The sequence below is a fragment of the Agelaius tricolor genome, unplaced genomic scaffold, assembly GCF_023055355.1.
Source record: "Agelaius tricolor isolate 1412-34295 unplaced genomic scaffold, bAgeTri1.0.p SCAF_24, whole genome shotgun sequence".
In the NCBI taxonomy this organism is placed as follows: domain Eukaryota; kingdom Metazoa; phylum Chordata; class Aves; order Passeriformes; family Icteridae; genus Agelaius; species Agelaius tricolor.
In genome coordinates, this window is record NW_027269284.1 from 7,130,342 (window position 1) to 7,152,730 (window position 22,389).

Below are 22,389 nucleotides of genomic sequence, written 5' to 3' on the forward strand. Positions count from 1 at the left end.
TGGCGCGCGCGTGTCCCCAGCGCACACCGCGCTCTGCCCGCTGGGATTTGCAGTCCCGGTAGCCGTGAGGGGGTGGCAGCGCAGGGGCGGTGCTGCCTGCGGCGGGCGGAGGAGCCATGGCCGGGGCGGGAGGGCGCTGCCTGCTCTCCGTCTCCGCCCTCGGGGAGGGGGAGCGCGGTGCCGGGGCGAGCAGCGGGTGATGGGGAAGAGGCGAGCGCAGTGCTGAGGTCCTCTGGGGCCGGATGAGCCGAGGCTTGGCGCCGCGGCGGTGGCGGGGCTGGAGGAGGGGGCGAAGGAGGCTGTAGGGGCGGCCCCCGCTCCGGCTGCCCTGAGGGGAAGGAGCCCCCGACCATGGAAATCGAGAACATCGTGGCCAACACGGTGCTGCTGAAAGCCCGGGAGGGTGAGAGCCGCGGGGCGAGGCGAAGAAGGAGGAGAAGCGGGAGTTCGAGGCGGGGCGGGCTGAGGACGTATGTTGGGGGAGGAAAAGGGTCTGAGGTGAGGGGTAAAGGGGCCCGCGAGGAGGGGGAGAGGAAGTGATGGAGGAGAAGAGGCTGGGAGGGAGGAGAGGCTGCGGGCAGGGGGTCGGGGCGGGGACCCCTGGAGGTGGCGGCGGGAGCCTTCCCGGGGCGGGCAGAGAGTCCCGGGCAGTGCCCCGAGGCACCTGCCCCGCTCCTCCCGCGGGATCTGTTCGGAGTTACCGGCTTGTGGCTTTGCTTATGAAAAAACACCCCTTCCTCCTTCCCCCTCGATTCTAATTGTGTTTTTACCGGATGTTTTAAAAAGGTCGTTAATCTGTAAGTTCCCAGTTTGTTTATAAATATAAATGCTTATGGATATAAACGATAAAGTGACATAAATCTTCTCTGGAAAAACCTTGCACTCCATCTTGCTGAAATTCCTGCCTGTGAAAAACGTAGCTGTTGAATGTGACCTGTACTCTGCAGTGGAATATTTTGTATTATCCTAATACAAAAGTGTGCTGTTTCCCATTAGATTAACACTTACAGTTTGACTCCCCGGAACACCTTGAGCTGCAGATTCCTCCCCCCAGCTAACAAACGTTTTGGGTAGATAATTAGTTTTAGTATAGCACGTGGCTGCTGTTTAAAAAAACATCCTGACCTAAGATTGTCCTACTGGTTTTTCGTGTATATAACTGTCCATTAAATGGCCACTTGAATGTCCCCCTGGATTACAAGTGTGCTTTGTGCAGAGTATATTTTTCAGCTTTGAAATGTGCATATTCTTTTTGGATTGGATCCTGCTTGTCTTAATTGTGTTGAGAAGTCCCATTAGTTAGGCTGGAGCTGTTTAAAGTGAGTAAGAGCAGCAGAATCTGCCTCTGTATGTTTTGCAAGTTCCTCCAACTCTAAATGGGTTTGGCACTTACGCCATATGTGTATCCAGTTAAATTTGCCTTAAGCAGCAAGAGAGGAAAATCAGCTTTTTGACTTTGAAGTGGGGTTTGAAAAACAGAACAGTGATCACAATTTTGGGCCATTTTCCAGCCTTAGCTGAAGAGACCACCTCAAACTAGAGGACATGTTTTGGCTGGTTTCACTGACGGTAACATGTCTGTGGTGGTGCTGCCTGAATTTGGAATTTGCATTGAAGTCATCTGAGAAATGAAGGGAAAGTGGAATCTGGCTCAAAAACTTTTCTGTGCCCAAACCCTCACCACAGAGAGCGGAGTGGTAATCTGCAGAGGCTTTCAAGTGGATGCTTAATGTCAGGCTGCCTCTTTAGTTAAGGTTTCACTATGTTTAAAATAAATTATAGTGGTAGAACTGACCAAACAAGATATTTTAATGAAGTAAATGAAAGTCTGAGAGCAGCTGATGTGAAGATCAGTTTTACCTGCCGTGAAACTTTAAAAAGTAATGGTAATAATCTGTTACTCTCTTTGTACCTTCAATTGGCCTGGGCTCTGTTGTGAATTCTGGCACCAAAAAAGCGAATTCTGGCTTTGAAACTCTAGAACTCCATTGATCAATTGGCAGAAAGTCTTTTACCTTTTCACTCTATGCATGGGGTGTTTTTTATGTCACATTTTTCAAAACCCTCCTTGAAATGAAAGCATTTTCTGTCGATTGCATGCTCTGGCTGGTCTGGGAATGTCTGGTTTACTCCATCTGTCAAGACCATTTCATAAAATCCCTGTCCCAGCTCTGTTCTTATGTGCCTTCCATTGCCAGGCAATGGGATTTGTGAAGTTAGTGTGTGAGATAGATGTTTTAATATATTCTTTGCTAAAGGGGCCTCACAACTGGGACAGAAGAGCAGACTTTCAAATTACTTCCCACATTTCTGTTATCACACTCTATAGTGTATGGAGGGGTGGGATAGCATGGAAAAGTGCAGAATTCTTTCTTGTGGAAGAAAGCAAAATCCAAAGCTACTGTACAATAGCAGCCTCAGTTATTTTCATGTCTAGGCTTTAGCCATGTCAGTAATCCTTCTCCTCTGTGTAGGTGAGAGAAGGTGATCACCTGGATAACAAATCAGTTGTACAAGCAAATAAAATAACATGTAAATTATGTACTCTTATTCTTTGTTTGTGGTGCATGTCAAAAGAAATCAGTGAGGCTTAATTATGGCATGGGTCAGTCCAACTTGAGAGTCTTTTCTGATGAAGATGAGAGTAGCAAAAGGTTGTACCCTTGAATACATCTTACAAAGTGTTTTAACCCCAAAGATATGTCATTTTCATGTTGTAAATATAGAAACAATAAAAGATGTGTACCTGTCCACTTCTGGTTAAAGAGTATGACATGTAGAATGGGAATGTAGAAATTCCCAATAAATAACACCAAATCTTACCTGAGCACATCAACTGCATTTGTACACATCATTTTCCTCTAATTTTAGGTAGTCTCACACTTCTGGATGTGAATATCATTTGAGTTTTACATTTGTAGGTGTGCAGAATCAGCACACCTTGAACAGTGAGGTTCATGTCTACCATTTCAATCTGATTTGATACATAGAGAGTAAATTTGATCTATGTTATTAGAGAGCAAGGAACTCATGTCAAATGAATCTCCTCTTGTTACTTTCTTCTCTTTTACAATAAAAAATGAAGTGCTCTTGCTTTCTGGTTCTAGGCTATCTACCTGCTCACTCAGGCTTACTGTTGGCTTATTTCATTAGGGGCATGAATCTTCTAATTCAATTTGCATGAGGATAACATCTGTTTATAGGAGTTTACTAATTCCATTTTTCAGGTCATACAAAACCCCCAGCTTCCCCCCAGCCCCAAAAGTTTAAATTTTGTCTCTAAGAGGATGTTCATATCTTTCAATAAAACACCATTTAAGAGAAGCCTATCTCTTTTCATCAAAAACTTGTAATGTCTCTGTAGCAACAGCAACATTTCTTTATGATAATAAGGGAAGCCATCAGGGTTCCTTATCCTCTTCTAAAGCCACTTGGTAAATAATCAAATGCCAATTATTTGTACATGTGAGTGTTAGTGATACCACAATACATGATTCTTGAATGTACCTACAACTAGAAGATGTTATGATGGCACAAAGTATCCTTTGGTACTCCATGGATGAAAGATTCAGGAGTCAGGTGCTGTACTGGGAGTTTTTCTTTCCTTGTTCAGTGTTTCAGTTGACCTGCTTCTGCCAAAAGCTGGCAGTCCCTGGAGGGATTTGCCTTCAGACAAAAATTGCAGTGCAAGGTATTTTGGGATTCCCTGTGCCAGTTGCCTGGGGGGTTGCCTGAGGGTTAAGTGGCCCTGTGTGTCAGTCCTGCTCTTTCCTCTTGAGATACATTACTCTTTGAGAGAAACCTGTGTGTGGGAAGGAAAAAGGGGAAAACTTCCTCTTAAGGTGAACCCCATGGTGGAACAAGCACCTACTACTGAGGTGACTCAGTAGAAAAACAAGAGATTATAAAGCAAACTCAAAGTTGAGTTTATGAGTGCTGAGGTGCAGGAACTGAGGTACAAAACCACATAAGTGATAGTGATGTATGAACTGAGATTGCAAGCTTTTGCACCAGGTAGTCCATGTTCTCCTCACTCAGATTTGTGTGAAAGAGTAGTGTACAACAATATGTTTTGTAGTTGTCTACCAGAACAGAGAAATTAATGCATTCATTTTTTTCCCAGCAGAAAAATATTTGAAATGAGTTTCACTTGAAGGACATTGAAGAATTTGTCCCATAAATGGAGAGAAATAATAAATATAAACAAGGTTATTCTGAAAAACAAGAGTTCCACCCCCAATTTTTATTTTATGTTCACTTCTCTCTTTATATTTATATCTTCTGTTTTTATTTCAGTCACTCTCAGTAAATCCTTTGAGTAAGCCCCAAATTCATTTCAGCATCCCACACATAGTCTGTGATGTTGGGAAGGAAAGAAATTAATCCTGTATGTTTTAAACTCCTTAGGAGTCTTTCTTTTTTCATTGCCTAAAGTAATAGTCTCAAAAAAATACACCCAAAGGGTAGATGTTCCTTTGAAGTCAGTGGCAGTTTACTCCAGGTGAGGATCTATGCCAAGAGTACATTTTAAACATACCTGGTCCATTTGCATCCACTTTAAAATTCATTTATATTGCTATGGCAGGAGCAGTTTGGGGATGAGAATTGGGTCTGCTGTTAGGCACAGCATATCCTCTGATATTATCATTGATTTTGGCTAAATTAAGGTCATGCCTCAAATAAATTTCCCCCCAGCTCTTGGTTTGTATGGTTCTAGCCTGTGGTTGCAGAATGGCTGAGGCAGTTGCCAGCTGGATCCATGAACCAATTTAGGGTATGTGGGTTTTTGAGGTGGTTTTTTTCCTTATGTTGCTGGGTTTTGGGTTTGGGGTTTTCTTCCCAAAGTTGGTTTTCAGATGAATCAGTAAGCTCCTGCAGATTTGATAATTGCTAGGTGCAGTCCAAGGATGGATTTAGAAGGAAGGAACTTTTCAGTAGCAGAATGTGATCACAGTTTGGCTTATATGAATCCTGTAAGATACTTGTTTCAGAATAATTACCTTAATGATGTATTCTTCACAGAAAATGAGCAGTCCACTCAAATAGTGAGTTTTGTCTGTCTGGGCTTGAAAGCAATTGAAATCATTCTGGAAGCAAAATAAATCCTACTTTTGCTTGCAGTATAATGTAATATTTCAGTACAGTGTGGATGATACAAGGAAGGTATCCTATTTTGTGTGTGTTTGTAACTAGGAAGATAATTCCATGGAGATTGCTCAGATCAGTTTGGCTATTGAACTGAACTGAATTCTTGAATTATTTCAGGGGTAGGACAAGTGGGAAAGCAAGGCACACTCATGCCCACAAAGTCCACCAGCAGCAAATACAAATTTTAACATGAGAGTGCTGAGAGTTTTTGTAGTTGCCTTCAATTGTTGTCAGTTCTTCCCTCATTTGCCTCCTATGTTCTATTGCTCTCTTATTGCATTGTGCTTTAAATTGCTGTAAACTCATTGTGGCAGGAAACATGTCTTCCTGTGTTTGTACAGAATTATGCACAATGCCTGCCTTTTTGTCCTTTATTTAATGAACTGTAAGGAGAATGCATGTGGGCAAGTTGGAATCTTAAATAATTACATTTACTAAATAAACACAACATGAGATGTCTAGTAATTGATACACGCTGCTGCTTTGCTTATTTCAAATGTGGCAATTACAATAGAGGTTGCACAATCAGCTTAAAGGAATTTTATTTCTGTACTATTTGTTGCACTCTTAGTGTAGTATCACGCTAAAAAATTCCTTGTTTGTTGACTGTAAAATTGCAGTGCTCTGGGTGTTTTTTCCCCTTTGTAAACCCTGTCCATTGGCTGGTTAGAGACATCTCGAAATGTATGCAGAGATGTTACAATGTTTCACTGCAAGAAGCGATTAATAAACGCTCAGATCAGTTACATTTACTCGGGTTGATCCAGGCTTTCCATTCCACACCTAATTGGTGAAGTGCAGAGGGTGTGCTCTGGCATTCCTACGTGTGCACATGATCGCTGGAGCTGCATAGAGAGCCCGTGTGAAGAACCAGTTGTTCGAGTGCTGTTAGCTTGGGAACAATAAATGATTGTGCACGTAAACAAACGGCACAAATGTTCACGGAGAGAGCTGGGCTTTTAACTGCCTGCTGGGTTACTGCCTTGACAGTCAGATGAGCCAGAGCGCTGGAGTATTACCTTGCTGGAGTCCAGCTCCATGTACTTGAATCCAGGAATGTGAGGGCTATTATCTTGTAAATGCCATAGTGATCTGTAATCTATAGATATCTTTTGTTTATTTATTGTACTACTTGCACTTTTGCTTCTGTTTGCATTCAGGAGTACCTTGGCCTTTGTAATGCTGGTGAGTTAGGTGCTAACCTTCTGCCAAAACCTGAATTTTCAGCCAGGTGATTCTGATAAGTTTACTGAGAACTGGCCAGATTGTATTTATCATATGTCTGGGGGGGAAACAAAACCATCAACAGCAACAAAAACCCCTTTCTCCATAGAAAAGCATTGCCACTCTCTTTAATGTAGTTGTTTTAGCTGTGACCAGGCTTGAGTTGATACAACCTTGTATTTTGTCAAAATACAACTTGATACCAGTTGTATTTGGTAGAAAAAATACATCTGGCCTGCAGAATGGAGAAGGTTGTTGTGAACCCCCACAGCAGCACCTTATGAGCCATCTCTAGAATTAGAAGCATGACAGCCTTCCTCAAGTGATGGTATGTGTGAGCTTGTCTTCTAGCTTGAGCTTGATGCTGTTCCAGTGTTATGGTTTGATCTGAGGAGCTGAGGTATTAATTCCACACTGGTTTGTGCCTTGAAGGTGGATCTTGCCCAATAAGAGCATAAAAGCAAAATTTGTTACTCAATGAGCAGTGTTTATAAATGCCTGTATAGCATAAGGTCATAGTTAAGCAGGAATGTTTTTTTTTTTTTTTTTTTTTTTTTTTTTTTTTTTTGTGAAAGGTTTTAATCCTTATTGTGAGTGGTTTGAAGAAAAATGTGTCTGGAACTAGGAGAAGATTTGAATTCATGTGAGTTTTGAATCTATTAGGAAACTTGCCTGGAACTGCCTTTGCTGTGGGAAAGACATGCTTTAAGGCAGTGTCTGTACCCAGCTTATTTTCATGTGTCTCAGTGTAGATGATGTAGAGCTCCTGCATCAATTGTTTTGCATTTTTCCTTGAACCAATTGATTTGATTTATACACTAAAGGCGTGCTGTAGGTTGTCATCTTGTTGCAGTCTTAGGCTTTCAGAGTTTATCTGGGTGTGGTCTAGTATGAATTTCTCAGCTGGTATCTGACAATCTGGTTTGTGGAATCAGTTTTGCAAGAATGAAGTTGTAGCAATCGTGCACCGCGGTGCTACAGAGCTGTGTGCTGCTCAGCCTCAGATTCATGGTGCTTGCCCTGCACAGGCAGGAGAGCTGGGGCACAAAAAACTCCCTGCCACAATCTCAGTGCCAGTAAAGAAGGATTCTGCATGACAGAATCCAAATTCATTGTCTCAAGGAAAACTGATTTAATGATGTTCAGTGAAGATTGTGCTCACTGAAATGAGAGTCAGGCTGCAGTCAGGTCTGCAAGGAAGATCTCTGTGGCTCTGAGAAGTGCATCTGAGGACTTCAAACATATTCTTATTTCTTGTCATAGGTTGTGGCCACAGTGGTTTCATTTTTTGCAACTAGTTGTGGTTTTACTGATGAATAAGCCAACTGCATTGCCTTACATACATTTTTCAAATATTTCTCTGAAGGTTAAAAAAAAAAAAAGCTGAAATAAAACATGTAAACATTTTGCCCATACCATATTCTAGTGCACTGATTTAACTGAATTTAGTATGTATCTTTTTAAGAAGCAAAAATGGGGAAAGAGTTAAATGTTGAAATTGTAACTCTTAAGAAGTAATTTGAGGAGAAGGAAAAGGTAAGGTTCTTGTGTACCTGCAAATGTAATTGAAGTTTCTCCTCACTGTAATGGTGTATTGCTGCACCCACCCTTCTCTTTGAGTTCACTTCAAGCTGGACATTGCTTTTAGCCATGATTCCTTCTGAAAGAGGCAAAAATCAGTAATTGATCTGAGCCACAGAGGTCAGGCAGAAAGCACCTTAACCTAATGGCTTTCTGCCTCTTCTGTTGGAAAGTGAGCTCCTTGTCTTTCTGGAAGAATTTTATCTGAAGTGTTTTAGAAAGAGATTCAGAATAGAAGCTCTGAAATCAATATTAGGACACTTTCAAACCACAAGTGTTATAATTTGATTTGATCCTTCTTTTAAACTGCCTCAGAAATGGAAAAGGATTTTGCGATTAGGGAATAACGTGACAAACAAATTGGCCTCCTGCCATAACTTTTACCAGAAATGTCTCTTTACATTACTGGGACCTACAGACTTTTACAGTTGCATTTGCTGTAAATACAAGAACATTCAGTTCAGAGAAAAGTGAGAGCACATTGATTTACTTGATACTGCTAAGCACTTGATTCTTGTGTATCATTAATAAATTATATGTAGCCTTTATTGACTTCTGTAGGATGATGAATTCAGTTGCATTCTAGCATGTGTTCTCTTTTTGTAAAATGAAGTTCATAATGGTCACATTGTAAGTAACTGGCCAAATATTTGGGCAAAATGCAGCCCTTTTAGTGTTGGACTGGAAGTAAAATGCACTCGCCATCCTCTCCTTTTTGATGAGTTGGGTTTTTAATTTGATGGTGCTGCAGAATGTGATATTCTTGATATATGTCACAGTTCATTTGACATTTTACAAACAGCAGCATGATGTGAATCTGAGTTTGGTTTATCATTCTTGATCAGTACTGATTGTGTGGTGTCATGCACAATTGAGTCTTTCTGGGCAGTTTCTAACAGAAGCAGTTTAACTTTGTGGACCTTGCAGGTTAGTATGACATGGCTGAACCTGATACTTCTATCCATTGTTTTTCATGATCACATAATCTATACCCAGGCCTTGTTATTCAATGTATGAGTACAGGCTATCTATGTTAATATTCCTTGATTTTCTTTGTGTTCACTTCTGTTAGAAGGGTGTTATGTTTTGTGTGATTTGATTTTCTTCAAGCATGTTCAACTTCTTTTTAAGATCAAAAATATATTGTTAGAGTAGTCACAGTTTGCTTTAATGATGCTGGTAATTACAGCCTCATTATTAGTTCTGGTACTGCTTGAAATATAGGATGAGAAGTAAACTCCATATTTTGTGTTCTAAAACTTTATGGAAGGCAAATGACCTGCAAAGTGATTATTAGAAAATGAAGTGCAGAAGAAGTTTGCATTTTTTTAGAGAGTAGATGTCAGTTCAAAGAATGTCCACAAGTCAATATATATAGGTGTTTTATTCCTTTTTTTTTTTAATCTTTATATGGATACTAGAGTTGGGAATGTTTTGTGGCAGCAGCACAGTAAGATGTCAATATTCCTGTTATCAAGGATGAATTTAGTATGAACCAAAAAAATTTGGTGTGAGTTTGGTATGAACGAAGGTGCACCAAGCTGGGACTGGTCTAACTGCATTGGTGGAATGGTTCAAGGAGCTGTATGTTTGGGTAAAGAGAAGCTTTAAATAATACATGTTTTGTTATTCTGAAGATTTTAGTTCCTTTCACCCTACCAATTTACTTCTGAAAGAGTTTGGTACCCTTTGCTGCTTAGTTTCTATTCAGGTTACATTGGGTAACTCCCTTCCTTTTCTCCCATTGTGGTTAGCAGTGTGTATTGCTTTGGTACGGTGAGAAAGCCTCTGTGCAGATTTGCTGCTGCTCTGTCATGTGCAAATGCATCTGATCATATAGCTTAGTAAAATCTTTTCAAGACTTTTGCAGCACTAAATTACTCTTCCACAGAAATGTTTTGGATCTGAAAGTGTGTATGTGTTCCTGTCTATCTCTGCTTTTTTGATAAGTATGCATATCTTCTGTAAATGAAATTGGCCAGGGTAATGTGCTGAAACACAAATGTGTTTTCAGTGTAACATGGAAAATGTAGCGCAGATAGATTTTTTAGAAACTGAGAAAAACATTGTGGTAGTTTTAAAAAATCAATACTAATTCAACACCAGTGCTGTGAAATCTGAAACATTGAAAATATCTAAATTTTACAACAGCTAAGCTCTTCCTGGTATCCTTGTGTGCTCTAGAGTAAATACTGTGTATTTGAGCTATGCCCTCACGTTTATTAGTGGGATCTACTCTTACTACTACTACTGCCCTTAAAGAGAGAATATTTATGTACAACTTTATTATTGAAAAATGTGTTTAAGAACTTTGTTCTTGGTATTTTGTTACTCAACTTTATTTTCTTCTATTATTTACCATGGTTGAGAGATAATTCTTGATTGTTTTTTTGTTCCATCTTTGATGTTTCAGTTTTGGTTTTTATTTTCAAAATACCTAGCTATTTGTCTTTTCTCTGCAGAGATGTTCTACATACACAGACAAAATGTGAAGAATTTGTCTTGAAAAAGACTACATGAAACATGAAAAAAAGCATTAAAGTTCTTCTGTATCACATTTGTTATTGGTTTGGATATCCTTCTAGATGGTTTTCTTTCTAGGCATGAAAAGTAGTCTGACACATCTGTGTAGAACTGACCTAATTTTATGCTGTTAATGTTATGTTCAATTTTACTCTGACTCTGTATTGTGTTTTATATTATCCATATTTTCTTCTAGGTAAACGGAGTGGGCGTAGTAAAAAATGGAAAGAGATGCTGAAGTTGCCCCCTGTCAGTCACTGTGAGGGTATTCGGTGCTCCATCGGTGAGTGTCCCCCAGAATAAAGTCTCTCCTTGGAGAGGGAAGGATTAGAGTTTGGAAAGGATTCTGTCTTGTTTCCTAATGCTAAATAGCAAAAAAAAAGCTATTAAACTTGTAATATGATGGAGAACTTAGGAGAAAAATAAAATTTATGAGAAGATAAAAAGTGTATCACAGCTCCTTGTTTGTTAAAGGAAGCTGTTCCTCAAGAATAGATTTATAAAACTTTGAATTAGAAAAAGGAATCACATTATAAATTGATGGTAATATATTTTACCCTTTTCCTTAATGCCTTGTAATAGTTTTTTATTGTTTTCTGTTATTATCTTGTATTCCCTCTTTCCAAACAATCTTGTTTGCTTTGGTATTGCTGTTTCACAGTATGGTTGCTTTTTACACCCTAACCTAAATGCACCTCAAGCATATAATTCAGTGTGCTTTTAGTAAATGGGATAGTCAGTAGAATACAGATGTGGCTGAAGAGTGTTTCACTATTCTTTGGAATCATTGCATATTTATGGGATCTTTGATAAATATGTTAATGTAAAATCTTCATGTTCGAGTGATGTTTTTCTGACTTCAAATGGGAGTAATGACTATCCTACTACAAAAATAAATAAAGATTTTTTTTTTTTTCCAGAAAGAGACTATAACCAGCTTTGTGACAAACAGCCAATAGGAAGACTTCTCTTCAGACAGTTCTGTGATTCTAGACCAGATTTGAAAAGATGCATTGAATTTCTGGATGCAGTGGTAAGTAGTGAGAAACGGATGGTGGCTATCAGTAGGCAGTGTCTTATAAATTCTTGTATGTAAATGTTGGATTTTTGTGCTGGTTTTGCTGAGATAGAGTTAATTTTCTTCATTGTAACTCATTTACTCATAACTCATTTCATGTTGCTATATTTTGGATTTTAGACCAAGATAATGTTGGGAACAAGGATGTTTTAGTTCTTGCTGAACAGAGATTACAGTGTGAAAGCCTTTGTGTTCCTCATGCTGCCCTAAAAGTGAGGAGGCTGATGTGCAAGAAGTTGGGAGTGGACACTGCCAGGACAGCTGAGCCCAAAGAATATCCCATACCATATGGTGCTGTGCTCAGCAATAAAAGCTGGGGCAAAGAAAGAGGAAGGGGGGAAGTTACAATTTCCCACCTAGCTGTTATACATGGGAATGAAGCCCTGCTTTCCTGGGAATGGCCAAAGATCTCATTCCTACCAACAGGAAGAAATGAATGAATTTCTTACTTGGCTTTGCCTGTACCTGCAGCTTTGCTTTATCAAACTGTCTTTATTTCAAGCTGCAAGATTTCTCACTTCTGCCCTTCTGGTTATGAGTGGGGGGCAGTGAGTGGGTGCCTGTGGGGGGTTTAACTGCCTGCCTGTTTAAGACACAAGCATTTTATTAATTTTCTCTAGAAACCTCTGTTTCCTTATGCTGTTTACTTGAAAACATAGTCTTTGCTGACTGTAAAGCTATAACTTCTGATGGATGTCAAAAAATCATCTCTGTTACTTAAAGGAAAATGCTTAATGTTTACTATGAAGTCTCTGCCATCTTGGGATGGCCCAAGCTACAGAACTGGGCATGATGGAAAAGAGAGAAGCAATTTGAGGATGACGTGCTGCTTGGCTTCTAGAGCCTGAAAGGGTGTCTGTATTATGAATATTACTTGCTATACTCAGCCTTCAAAATGTTAAAAACATAGACTTAAAAATGTTGCAACTTGCATGGAAGCCCTAGGCTACATAGCATGTGCTAATTAAAAACTATATAATGGAGATGGAAATTTAGAGAACCATCTAAGGAAGGAGAAAAAACAATTCTTTTGAGACTAAGGGAAAAGGTCTTGATATATTTACATCTTGATATCTAATGCTGAAGAACAAGGGAGGAAGGAAGCGTGCCCACAGCTATATTTTGCAAAAAGTCCTCAGCCCAAAACCCTCTTGGGGAGGGGGAAAGTAGGGAGGAGATTAGGCAGGCACAAAACAGCCCTTAAGAGAACAGCTCAGAGCTTTTGATTCTTTGTTCCTCACAGTTAATCCAAGAGCAATAAGACACTGTCTCAAACTGAGATTGCTGACAAAAGAACAGGTTTTCTCAGTCCAGCCATTTTTGTTCTTACATGCAGAGAACAAATGACCAAAGAAGACAGAAGTAGGGTAATGCTGCTGCTTGCATGCATCCCAAACTGCAGTACTGGAATGTAAGATGGCTCTGGAAGATGCAGGGTGTAAGGAATGTACATGGGATTATTGCTCTGCCTCCTATTTCACTGTATCTTCTTTCCCCCTTCATAGTAAAATCTGAGGCACTAGATCAGCTAAAAAAGAATTGAGTGTCAAATAGGTGGAATTGTTTATATTTGTCAAAGAATCTGTGTGCAATTGGGCTTACTCCCCAGGTGAGTTTCACTTTTGTGACTCCCAGGAGCTGTTTGAGCACCATATTCCAGAGACTGGATTGACAGTTGGAGACTGAACGGATTGAATGGAACTCCAGAACAGTGGAGCTTTCATTCCTGAAGTGAATATAAATATAAACATAAACCAGAGTCCTTAATGAGTGCCATGCACTGGCAACTGTGGGTTTACCCTTAATGGTTACAGCTTCTGTACACATTTTAATCCTTATATCTTAGATAAGGAGTAGCAAAATCCTTGGCAGCACAAAAGAGAATCAATCTTAGGCATGACTGTAAGGCAGATATGTCCTTGCTCTACAGATGTTATTTTCAGGTAAAACTGTCTCTAAGAAGTAACTGTTTTTCACTAACTGAAAAATTTGAACTGTTTTGAAATATGCAACCTATAATGTTGTGTGGATTGCAACGCTTCTGTGAATTAACAAAGAATGGCATAGCTCAGATAATCTGGTGTAAGGGATGGTTTCACAATTTACTTTTTTGTATTTGTTGTTTAACTTCCATTTGAAAAATCAGGAGGAAGAATTATTCTTGGGAATCATTGAAACAAGGTAACCTTTGGTGACTCTCTGATCTGAAACTAGCATCCTGTCTTGATCAAGGATGTGAGATAAAATACCTGCTATCTCTTATAGATGGTTCCTGAGTTAGCCTGATTCCCTTTGTGGACTTCAGCACCAGATTTCAGCAAGATTTGATCTTTTAGGGGTTGAGGGGTTTCTTTGGTTGGTATTCTTTGTAAGGCAATACAGGAAGCAAAAGCTGAGGCTGTGTGCTTTTTGCCTTGGCTTTTGCCAAGTTTAGCTTTTTAAAATGTTAAAGAAATTCTAGACTTATTCTTTTGGGGGAAAAAATCCCAAAATGAAATGTCATAGCCTTAAAAACCTTGCATCTTAGTTACTAAAGTTTTCTGACTCTTTTACATGAAGCAATGTGATTTCAGCAGTGTGATTGTTTCAGGAGTACCAAATCAAGGTGGTACCAATGCTGTGTTGTCTACTGTACTGAATAGTGAGTCTGGTAAGGTCCAGTTCTTGGGAAGGCGTGACCTAAAAGTCTGCAGTCAGCTTGGCTTTACAGAAAGAAGAGTTGTGAAATAATTGAATGTAAATGACAGAACTTAAAGTGAGGAATGAGTTATCCAATCTAGTGACTCATTTCACCAGCTAGGGACAGGGTTACTCACATATGAAAAGGAATCAGAGACAGTTCAGACTTCCCTGTAAGTAACAGAATTATTTGGAAAGGCCACCTCTCAAACTTCCTTTTAAATTACACTATCCACTTAAAACAGTGTGCCTAATTAATTGTATTAAACTAGTGTTAAAGATGCTAAGCACACTGCTGAACTTTAAGTTGATAAACTTTTCTGACTTGCTCAGGTTGATTAGCAGTTGCAGAAGAATTCCTTACCATTAGACTTTTTGTTGTGGAATTGAACAGCAGAAGTTCTGGCTTGCATTTGGATTGATGGGTTTGAGTAGTGTGCTGAAGTGGGTGAAGTAGAAAAAGATCTTGGTGACTTGAGTCAGGGGTTGATTAGTTGTCATTAATGGCAGAACTGGAAATCAGGAATTCCATTATTTCCAGTATTGTGTGTGTTTGATTCTTGGACTGTCATTTTGTAGTGTTCTAGTTTTCTTTATAAAGGTAAATAACTTCTGATTACATCAATTACTTGTAATTTCCAATGAGGTTTCTAATGATTGTTGTCTCAATAAGCCCCACTGTTGTTTTGTTTGATGCAGTTCTCCATCCTGGAAGTCTGCCATGTATTCTTTGTTCCTAGGTGCACGCATTTACATCCTGAAATATGAAATAAGCTTTGATTGAGTTGGCCCAGCTAACAAATCTAATATATGTTGCTGTTTGAGATTGCTCTTTTCTAATTTATCTTTCCCCAGATTTTGGGTTCTCTTTAAATCTTGTAACTTCTGATGTCTGCTTCTAGATTATTCCATAAAATTATTCATAGTAAGTAGTTCTTGGAGTTTGTCAGTAGTAGTATCTCTGTGGTGATTTGTTGGTTGTGGATTTTTTCCATAAGTAGCTACTTCTGGAGCTCTGTTCAGCTGCCAGTTGTTTATCTGCAAAATGCACTGTATTACACAATTCTCTTTTTCTTCATCTCAGTACCAGATGTTACTAAGTCAAAAACTTTCAAAATTTGTATCTAATCAATTTTATTTTTTCAAAGAATGATGTAGGGTTTGGTTTAGATCTCATTTATAACCTTGTAGAAAGTAGTTTTATCCTGGTTTTACCCAAAACTGAAGCAAAGAATAACACATGAAGGGAAAAAAGTACAGTGAAGTAAAAGCTGATTATTGTACTCCTGATTATTTTCCATCTGGGTCATTCTGTCCTACAACACTACATAAATACTATTTAATTGATCTAGTTTAACCTCTAGGATGCAATTTCTGTAATTGCATTTAGACTAATTGTTAGGTTTTGTATGTTTTCCAAAGATTAAATTCCATATGCTTTGTTTTTTCCCTGAGGACTGCTCTTCATACGTGTTTCACTTTATAGTCTTCTGTTCCTTTTATAGCAAGAGTGTTGTGTTATTCATGATAAGATTGACCTATCATCATGTAAAAGATGCCAAGTGACTGTGAACATACTGAAATTTTCAATTCCATTTCCCTAGGCAGAATATGAGGTATCTTCAGATGAAAAGCGCATAGACTGTGGCCTCAAAGTTTTAGAGACCTACTTCACCAATGGGGTAAATATATTGCAGAAATGTCCTCAAGTGCTTTCTAAGTGTCAGATAAATAGAGAGATATTAAGTGGTTGCAGTGTTTTTATAAATTGACTTCCAAACTTCATTGATCCCATTTTTGTCTTTCTGGGAGGTGTGCTGCCTTCTAAAATTCTGCTCAATCAACTTGAGCAGAAACCTTGACTGATCTCTGCTTTTATATAACTACTACAATTACAATTTATTCTCCATTTAACACCCACAGAAAATTTAAAAACAAATTAACTCAGTGTATTGCCATCTGAAGTCTTTTAGACTCCTGTGTGGCCTTGGTTGTTTGCTGTGAATTTTCAGAATTGCTGCAGTTTTCACAAAGTGAAATGCTGTTTTCTTCTGCAGCATTTTGTTACTTTGTTTTCCATGGTAATCATTAGTAGCTGATTTTTTACATTTATCAAGCGGTTTTTTCTTGGTATTCAGGGGAAGCTTTTCTGTGGGTATATAATTAGATATTTGCTTTTTATGAAGAGATGCTCTTTCTGCTTCTCTTGCTTTGGTCATCTTATACAAAAGGCCTTGAAGATGCCTTATAGCAGATGGAATCTTAATTTGTACATCTTTTTGAGAATTTCTTTGGGACTACCGTAATTCACGTACACTGTTCAAAAAACCCCAGATTTCTTTGATCTGGTTTGAAATAGTTTCCCAGCCTGTGTTTGTGTTTCTTTCTCCTTCTTTCCATCCTGCCAAGTGAAAGAGATGACTTGCTTTTTTGGTGGTAGACTTATGGAAAGAAAAAGAAATTTGACTTATTGCCAAGTTTATTCCCCCAGATACTGAAATAGTAAATAACTGAAATAACTTTCAATGCATTGTTCTGTAACAGGAAAGAAATAAAAATTTTGCTCAAATACGACTTTCTTGATTTTCTCTTTAGCCAAACTGTTCCTTTCCTTTAACTGTATTAAAAAATGTAATTTATCTTTGAATACAAAACTTTTAGTTTTTCTACTGATTTACGTGCTTTCATTGTTGCTTTCCTTTCTTTTTCATTATGTTAAGTCTGCAGCACACTTGCCAGAAATACCTCAAGAAACAGTAAATGAATGTAAAGCAAGACTGGAAAAGAACCCTTCTAAGGATCTTTTCATGGACTGTACTAGGTGAGTTAAAAATGCCTAGTGCTAAGTTTGAGAATTACAAGAGAAATTTATGTGTTTCTAAGGAAAGTGAAATATGAAGTTGTTATACCCAGAAGTACTGAGTCCCTGAAATGAGTAAGTAAAGTAAAAAATTTGGAACAGATTTATTAGAGGACTAGGTTTCCTTCAGATGTGATTTAGATGTTTGACTTTTGCAGAGCTTTTTCTTTAATACTGCTTTTGCATAAAATCCCACTGTTGTCTGACACCAAGAATTCTGTAAGATAAATGATATTTCTCTTTACTGTATTCTTACTTTTTGAGAGACTCTCTTCCATTATGAAGGTCCTCAGAAAAATATGAAGTTATAAGTTGAAGCTTGAAAGGTTTCTGAACAACTTTAGACATTTAAGGTTCTTGAAAACAAGTTTAACTGAGGCCAACACTTATGTGCCATTAAGATGACTGATTAGAGGATCACTTGTAATAGTTAACACAAAAGAATACAACTTGGTTTTGTTCTGCAGTCATGAAGTGATATTTCACACAGTAGTAGCAGGGGAGGGAAGGTACATGTTTATGAGTGTTACATGTCTTTCTAAAGCCTTTCTGTTTCTAATATTTCTGGTTCTTCAAGGCATGCTTGATCATGTCTGAAGGATGACTACAGGTTTTGTCACTGCTTGGGTCATCTCCCTGGCAACAGAAATAAGCATGCTTTGTAACAAGCTGAGATTATAAGATTGAAAGGGCTGTGTGAGAACAGCTCATAAAACATGTCTCAAATGGAGTGTCTCATGTAGATCATCCCCTTTCCCCTGTCCAATAAACACCTGACTACAGTTTGAATGACTTCTTTCCCTCCCCACCTCCATCTTGGTGTGTTTCTTTTAAGCTATTTGGTGTTCAAGGTTTGGATATGGCATTTAGTACTACAATTTCAAATCCTAGGAAAAAAAAAATATTTACCAGTCTGCAAAGAATGCATGAAACATTGTAGATACTTTCAGAGTTCATATTTGCAGGGTCATACATGCATAAAAAGCTGCTGAGAAGCTGATGTTTAAGTGGGTTTGAAGACAATGAAAATGCAGAGGTCAAAGTGTCTAGTTCCTATGAGTAACAGTACTTTGGCCTTCATAAGTGTTTTGACAGGACCAGTTTTCTGTAACAGTTTTCTGTCTCACTTTGTGAGACATTTAGGTTAAAACCATTGTAGAGCACACTGGTGATGTTTTTGTGCCTACAGCTTCATTGATATGTTGAAATATATGTCTACAGATTGTTAGCACCTCTTGCTTCAACAGCCTTTTTCAGAATAAGATGGATTTTATTTTTCTGTTTATTTTCCTGCTAGAATTGTCCATGAATACCTGAGCAAAAGACCTTTTGAAGCTTACCAGGAGAGTGTGTATTTTTCCCGTTTCTTACAGTGGAAATGGCTGGAAAAGTAAGTTTATTGGTAATGTTTACATTATAATTTAGCTTTGCTTTGTGGCAAATTTTGATTTTTATGCTGGAAATGCTGTAGAGCTGAATGCTAAATGAGACTGCCTGTCTAAGAAATTATGATCTGAAAAGACAAGATGTAAAGGATGATGTTGATGGAGAGCAGGAGAACCAATACTGCAATGGAACTGTCTGTCTGTAACCTTTAAGTGGTATTGGGTAAATGCAAATTCAGAAATATTTGGCTGTCAAGTGTGCAGTGGAATACCAATCTTTCTTGGGATTGCTATCATCCTTTAGTTTCAAACTTGGTCTAATGAGTAGTTAATAAACAGATTAATCTAGTTTTATAACCCACTAGGTAATTGGATTAGTACTAGGTTTTTTAGGGTGGTACAGATACAGATCTAGTAACTACAAGATAGCAAGATTTACATGTATGTGTCAGAATGTAATACTTTCAAATCAATACTATGTGAGTGTCCAGACTCTTTCAGAAGGTTGAAATTCTTACAAATTGATTCAAATTCAACCCCCTGGGTACTGTGATCACATATTCAAACTTTAAGGCGCTTGAGCACTGATTTTATTGTAAATTCCAATTATCCAATGTCTTTATTTTACTGAATTGTTTGCAAAAGCCAATAAGAGAACTATGGAAGTCACTCAAATTTTCTACTAAATGAAATTCCACTGTTGTCCTGAGAACAAAGCTGCAGTAACAGTGAGTGCCCATTTAAAGCAAACACAGGAAAACCCAGTACCTTGTAATAGCCCTGCTTGACACATTTAGGAGAGTTTTAGCACAGAGGGATCAACAGCTCTACTGCCTCCAGTTGTCTGTTCCTCCTCCTCTGCATCAGTACCCTAACAAATTGGCTCTTGAGCTGCTCTTGCATACCACCACTCTTTCTTTAGTAAAAAGCAAAGTGAAATCAGAAATTGTTTACCTTTTAAATGCCACATTGTCAGCATGATGCCACTGAAATGCAGTCTGGTGTCAGCGAGTCAATGAAGGGAGGCAGCAGGAGGTGATAATGGCCTGTGCTGGGAGCAGTCAGGCTCTAACTGAGGCAGCAAAGGGCCGGCCTGGGCAGCTTTCCTTCCTGCTCTGGGCAGTGCCTGGTGACCAGATGAGGGAGCCCACGTTTCTTAGCAAGCACCCCTTTTGTTTGCAATTCAGCTCATTATAGTACTTCTACACGAGGTTAAGGCAACATCTGTTCAGAAATGTGTCAGAACAGAAAGGAGAAAATGAAGACAGACCTCGGGGTGGGGAGGGATTGCTCACATTTGTAATTCCTGTTGCAGTGATTGTTTCTTTCTGTTAATCAGGCAGCCAGTAACCAAGCACACGTTTAGGCATTACCGAGTACTCGGCAAAGGTGGATTTGGAGAGGTGAGTACAGAAGTATCTTCCTCCAAGGCACTTCTTAAGGAATCAAACAAAAAGGGGGGTCTGTTTAACTCTTGTCTCTATCCATCTACATTTGACACATCACCTGGCAAATTGTTGTCAATACAAACTGGTTTAATGTGTTAAAGCACTGTGGGTCATGCACAAAGCTGCAGAAAACTTGTAGTGACTGACAACAGTCACTTCTATTTCGAAATTTCATTGGGAAATGAGAATTTAGTTGCAATTTGCTAATTATTAGAATATTCATGAACCTAATTTAAAATCTATAGATTTTAATAATTCTGTTTATAATTTATTGAACTGCCTCTGTACATATTTTAACCAGAGCCCTATATGGAAGGAGAATGCAACTAAATTACCATTATCTTTCTCCTGGTTTATTGTGATGTGACTATTTGTCCTTAACACATACTAGGACACTTAGCACTGTTACTATAGTCACTTGTTTCACTAACACGGGATCCACAGTTTTGCTAAACTATTCAGCCTGGAAAGAAATGTGTTTGCCTCTGTATAATCACTTTTTCTACCTATGTTACAGTTTTTGTGAATCTTTAAAGTTGTTTCATGAGCAAAGGTTCTGTATTGATAGTTACAGACCATAATTTTCTGACAGCATTAAAGAGTTTGAAAAGAAAGTTAAATTTAATTTTCTTTAAAATAAAAATTCTAAAAAGCCTCAAGCATCTCTGACACACTATTCTTCTTTTTGTAGGTGTGTGCCTGTCAAGTACGGGCAACAGGAAAAATGTATGCTTGCAAAAAGCTAGAAAAAAAGAGAATAAAGAAGAGGAAAGGAGAATCAATGGCTCTAAATGAAAAAAGGATTCTAGAAAAAGTGAATAGTAGGTTTGTAGTAAGTATCTACTTTCTATTTTCAGAAATTTATCTTGTTTTGTTTGCTTCATTTATCTCTTCCAGGAGCTTGTGGGCACAAAACTCTTTTTAAAATTGATTTAAGGAGTGCATGAGAGGAATGATTGATACAATAATAAAGAAATACATTTTGTGTGTGATTGGGAATAGTTCAGTGCACAAGGATTATTTTTGGTCCACCTGCTTTATTTCTGACAGCCAGAACATTAGGCAGTGGTTCAGCATGCTGATGCCACTGAATCTTTGTCCTCTGCTTAAGAGTTGAGTTTTTATATCCTGAGGTATTTTCATGGCATTTGTTACTCCGTTGCTGATTTATTTTAGGATAAACATGACATTTTAATACTGTATTGATTCAGGTTATATTGCTTTGCTGTGTACCAAGGCTTAAAGCACTATCTTGGATGTGAAACAATTAACTTTTTAATGGAACTTCCATGTAATGGAAATCTTTTAATACCCAAACATTTGTAAATTATGTAAATTATGCTCTGTTAGTAGCTCTAATTACTAAGCAGTGAAAGAAGTTAAAATGTTAAAGATACACCAAGTAAAACTTTCCCCAGATAATGTTTACTTTTTAATTGAAATGTCATTTAAATGTTAATTTCAAATACACTTTGCTTTGGTTTGAAATCCATTTACTTACAACTTTTGTATTGCTGTTCAGAGGATTTTAAAGTACCTGTTTTAGAGGATAGTGAAAGTTATTTATAAATATATGTGTATAAAATTTGTATGTATGTATTTTCTGATAAGTTTTATGTATTAAAAAAACCACTATAGCATGCTGCCAGCTACAAGAAAAATTAAGAACTTGCTGGCCAGACACATTAATATTTTAAACTATTGTAAATTATGGTTTTGCATAAATATGCTAATGTTATTTTTGCACAAGGCTTCTGGGCTTAAATTGATTGAAACTGAATCCAGAGAGTACCTGAATTTATCCATAAATTATTAAAACAGTGAAACTTCTATTTCTGAGTAACATTTTTTTCAGCATATGTAAACACTGTAAATCAATAATTGATCCAAATTGAATGTGAAATTGCTTTATAAAATTGAGCAGGAGTTGTTTTCTTCTTGCTATCCAGTGGTGGTTTTTATGCAACAGAGAAGATCTAGGTCTAGCATTTGTAGTAATACTGGTTTTGAAGTGGGCAGATAACTTGTCATGCCTCTGTCACAAGTACAGTCATAAACAGCTGGACACAGCAGTTAAAACCATCAAATGGGAAGCTATGCCTTGAGTAGCTGATTTCTGTATTTATTTAGTTTTATTACTTAGTATTGTATTTACACTTCTGAAGGGTTTGGATCTATTACTGAGTTAAAACAATTTTTTACTTGCACTGCATTTAAAATAATTTTTTGAGTTTAAAAAAACCCACCCTACTTTTTTTTTTACCTAGCTAGTTTATCTAATGTAAGCTAAGTATGTTTGAATTCCATTGCTCTTAGTACAAGTTAGGTAATTTTGAAGATCCTACCAGATGATCCATCTGCATAGCATAACTTTTTCTATTGAAAATGAATTTGTAACTTAAGCAGTTAAATTTTGTGGTATATTACACTGTGTTGAGTGGGGAGGTTTTTTTTAATTCACAA

At 38.0% G+C, this 22,389-nt stretch overlaps 1 protein-coding gene across 3 annotated transcripts in view; it reads left to right on the forward strand.

Annotated features, from left to right (window-relative positions):
- Positions 1-119: 119 nt before the first annotated feature.
- Positions 120-22,389, forward strand: part of GRK4 (G protein-coupled receptor kinase 4) — a 38,720-nt gene continuing 16,450 nt past the window's right edge. For 2 of the 3 annotated variants that reach the window (XM_071447430.1, XM_071447432.1), the window contains exons 1-8: positions 123-403; positions 10,673-10,759; positions 11,397-11,509; positions 15,838-15,915; positions 16,954-17,054; positions 18,391-18,483; positions 19,818-19,881; positions 20,618-20,758. In XM_071447430.1, the coding sequence (XP_071303531.1) occupies positions 352-403; positions 10,673-10,759; positions 11,397-11,509; positions 15,838-15,915; positions 16,954-17,054; positions 18,391-18,483; positions 19,818-19,881; positions 20,618-20,758 (729 nt within the window). In that variant the 5' untranslated portion in view covers positions 123-351. Of the gene's footprint in view, positions 404-10,672; positions 10,760-11,396; positions 11,510-15,837; positions 15,916-16,953; positions 17,055-18,390; positions 18,484-19,817; positions 19,882-20,617; positions 20,759-22,389 lie in introns of all 3 variants that reach the window. The other variant, XM_071447431.1, reaches the window with a different exon arrangement.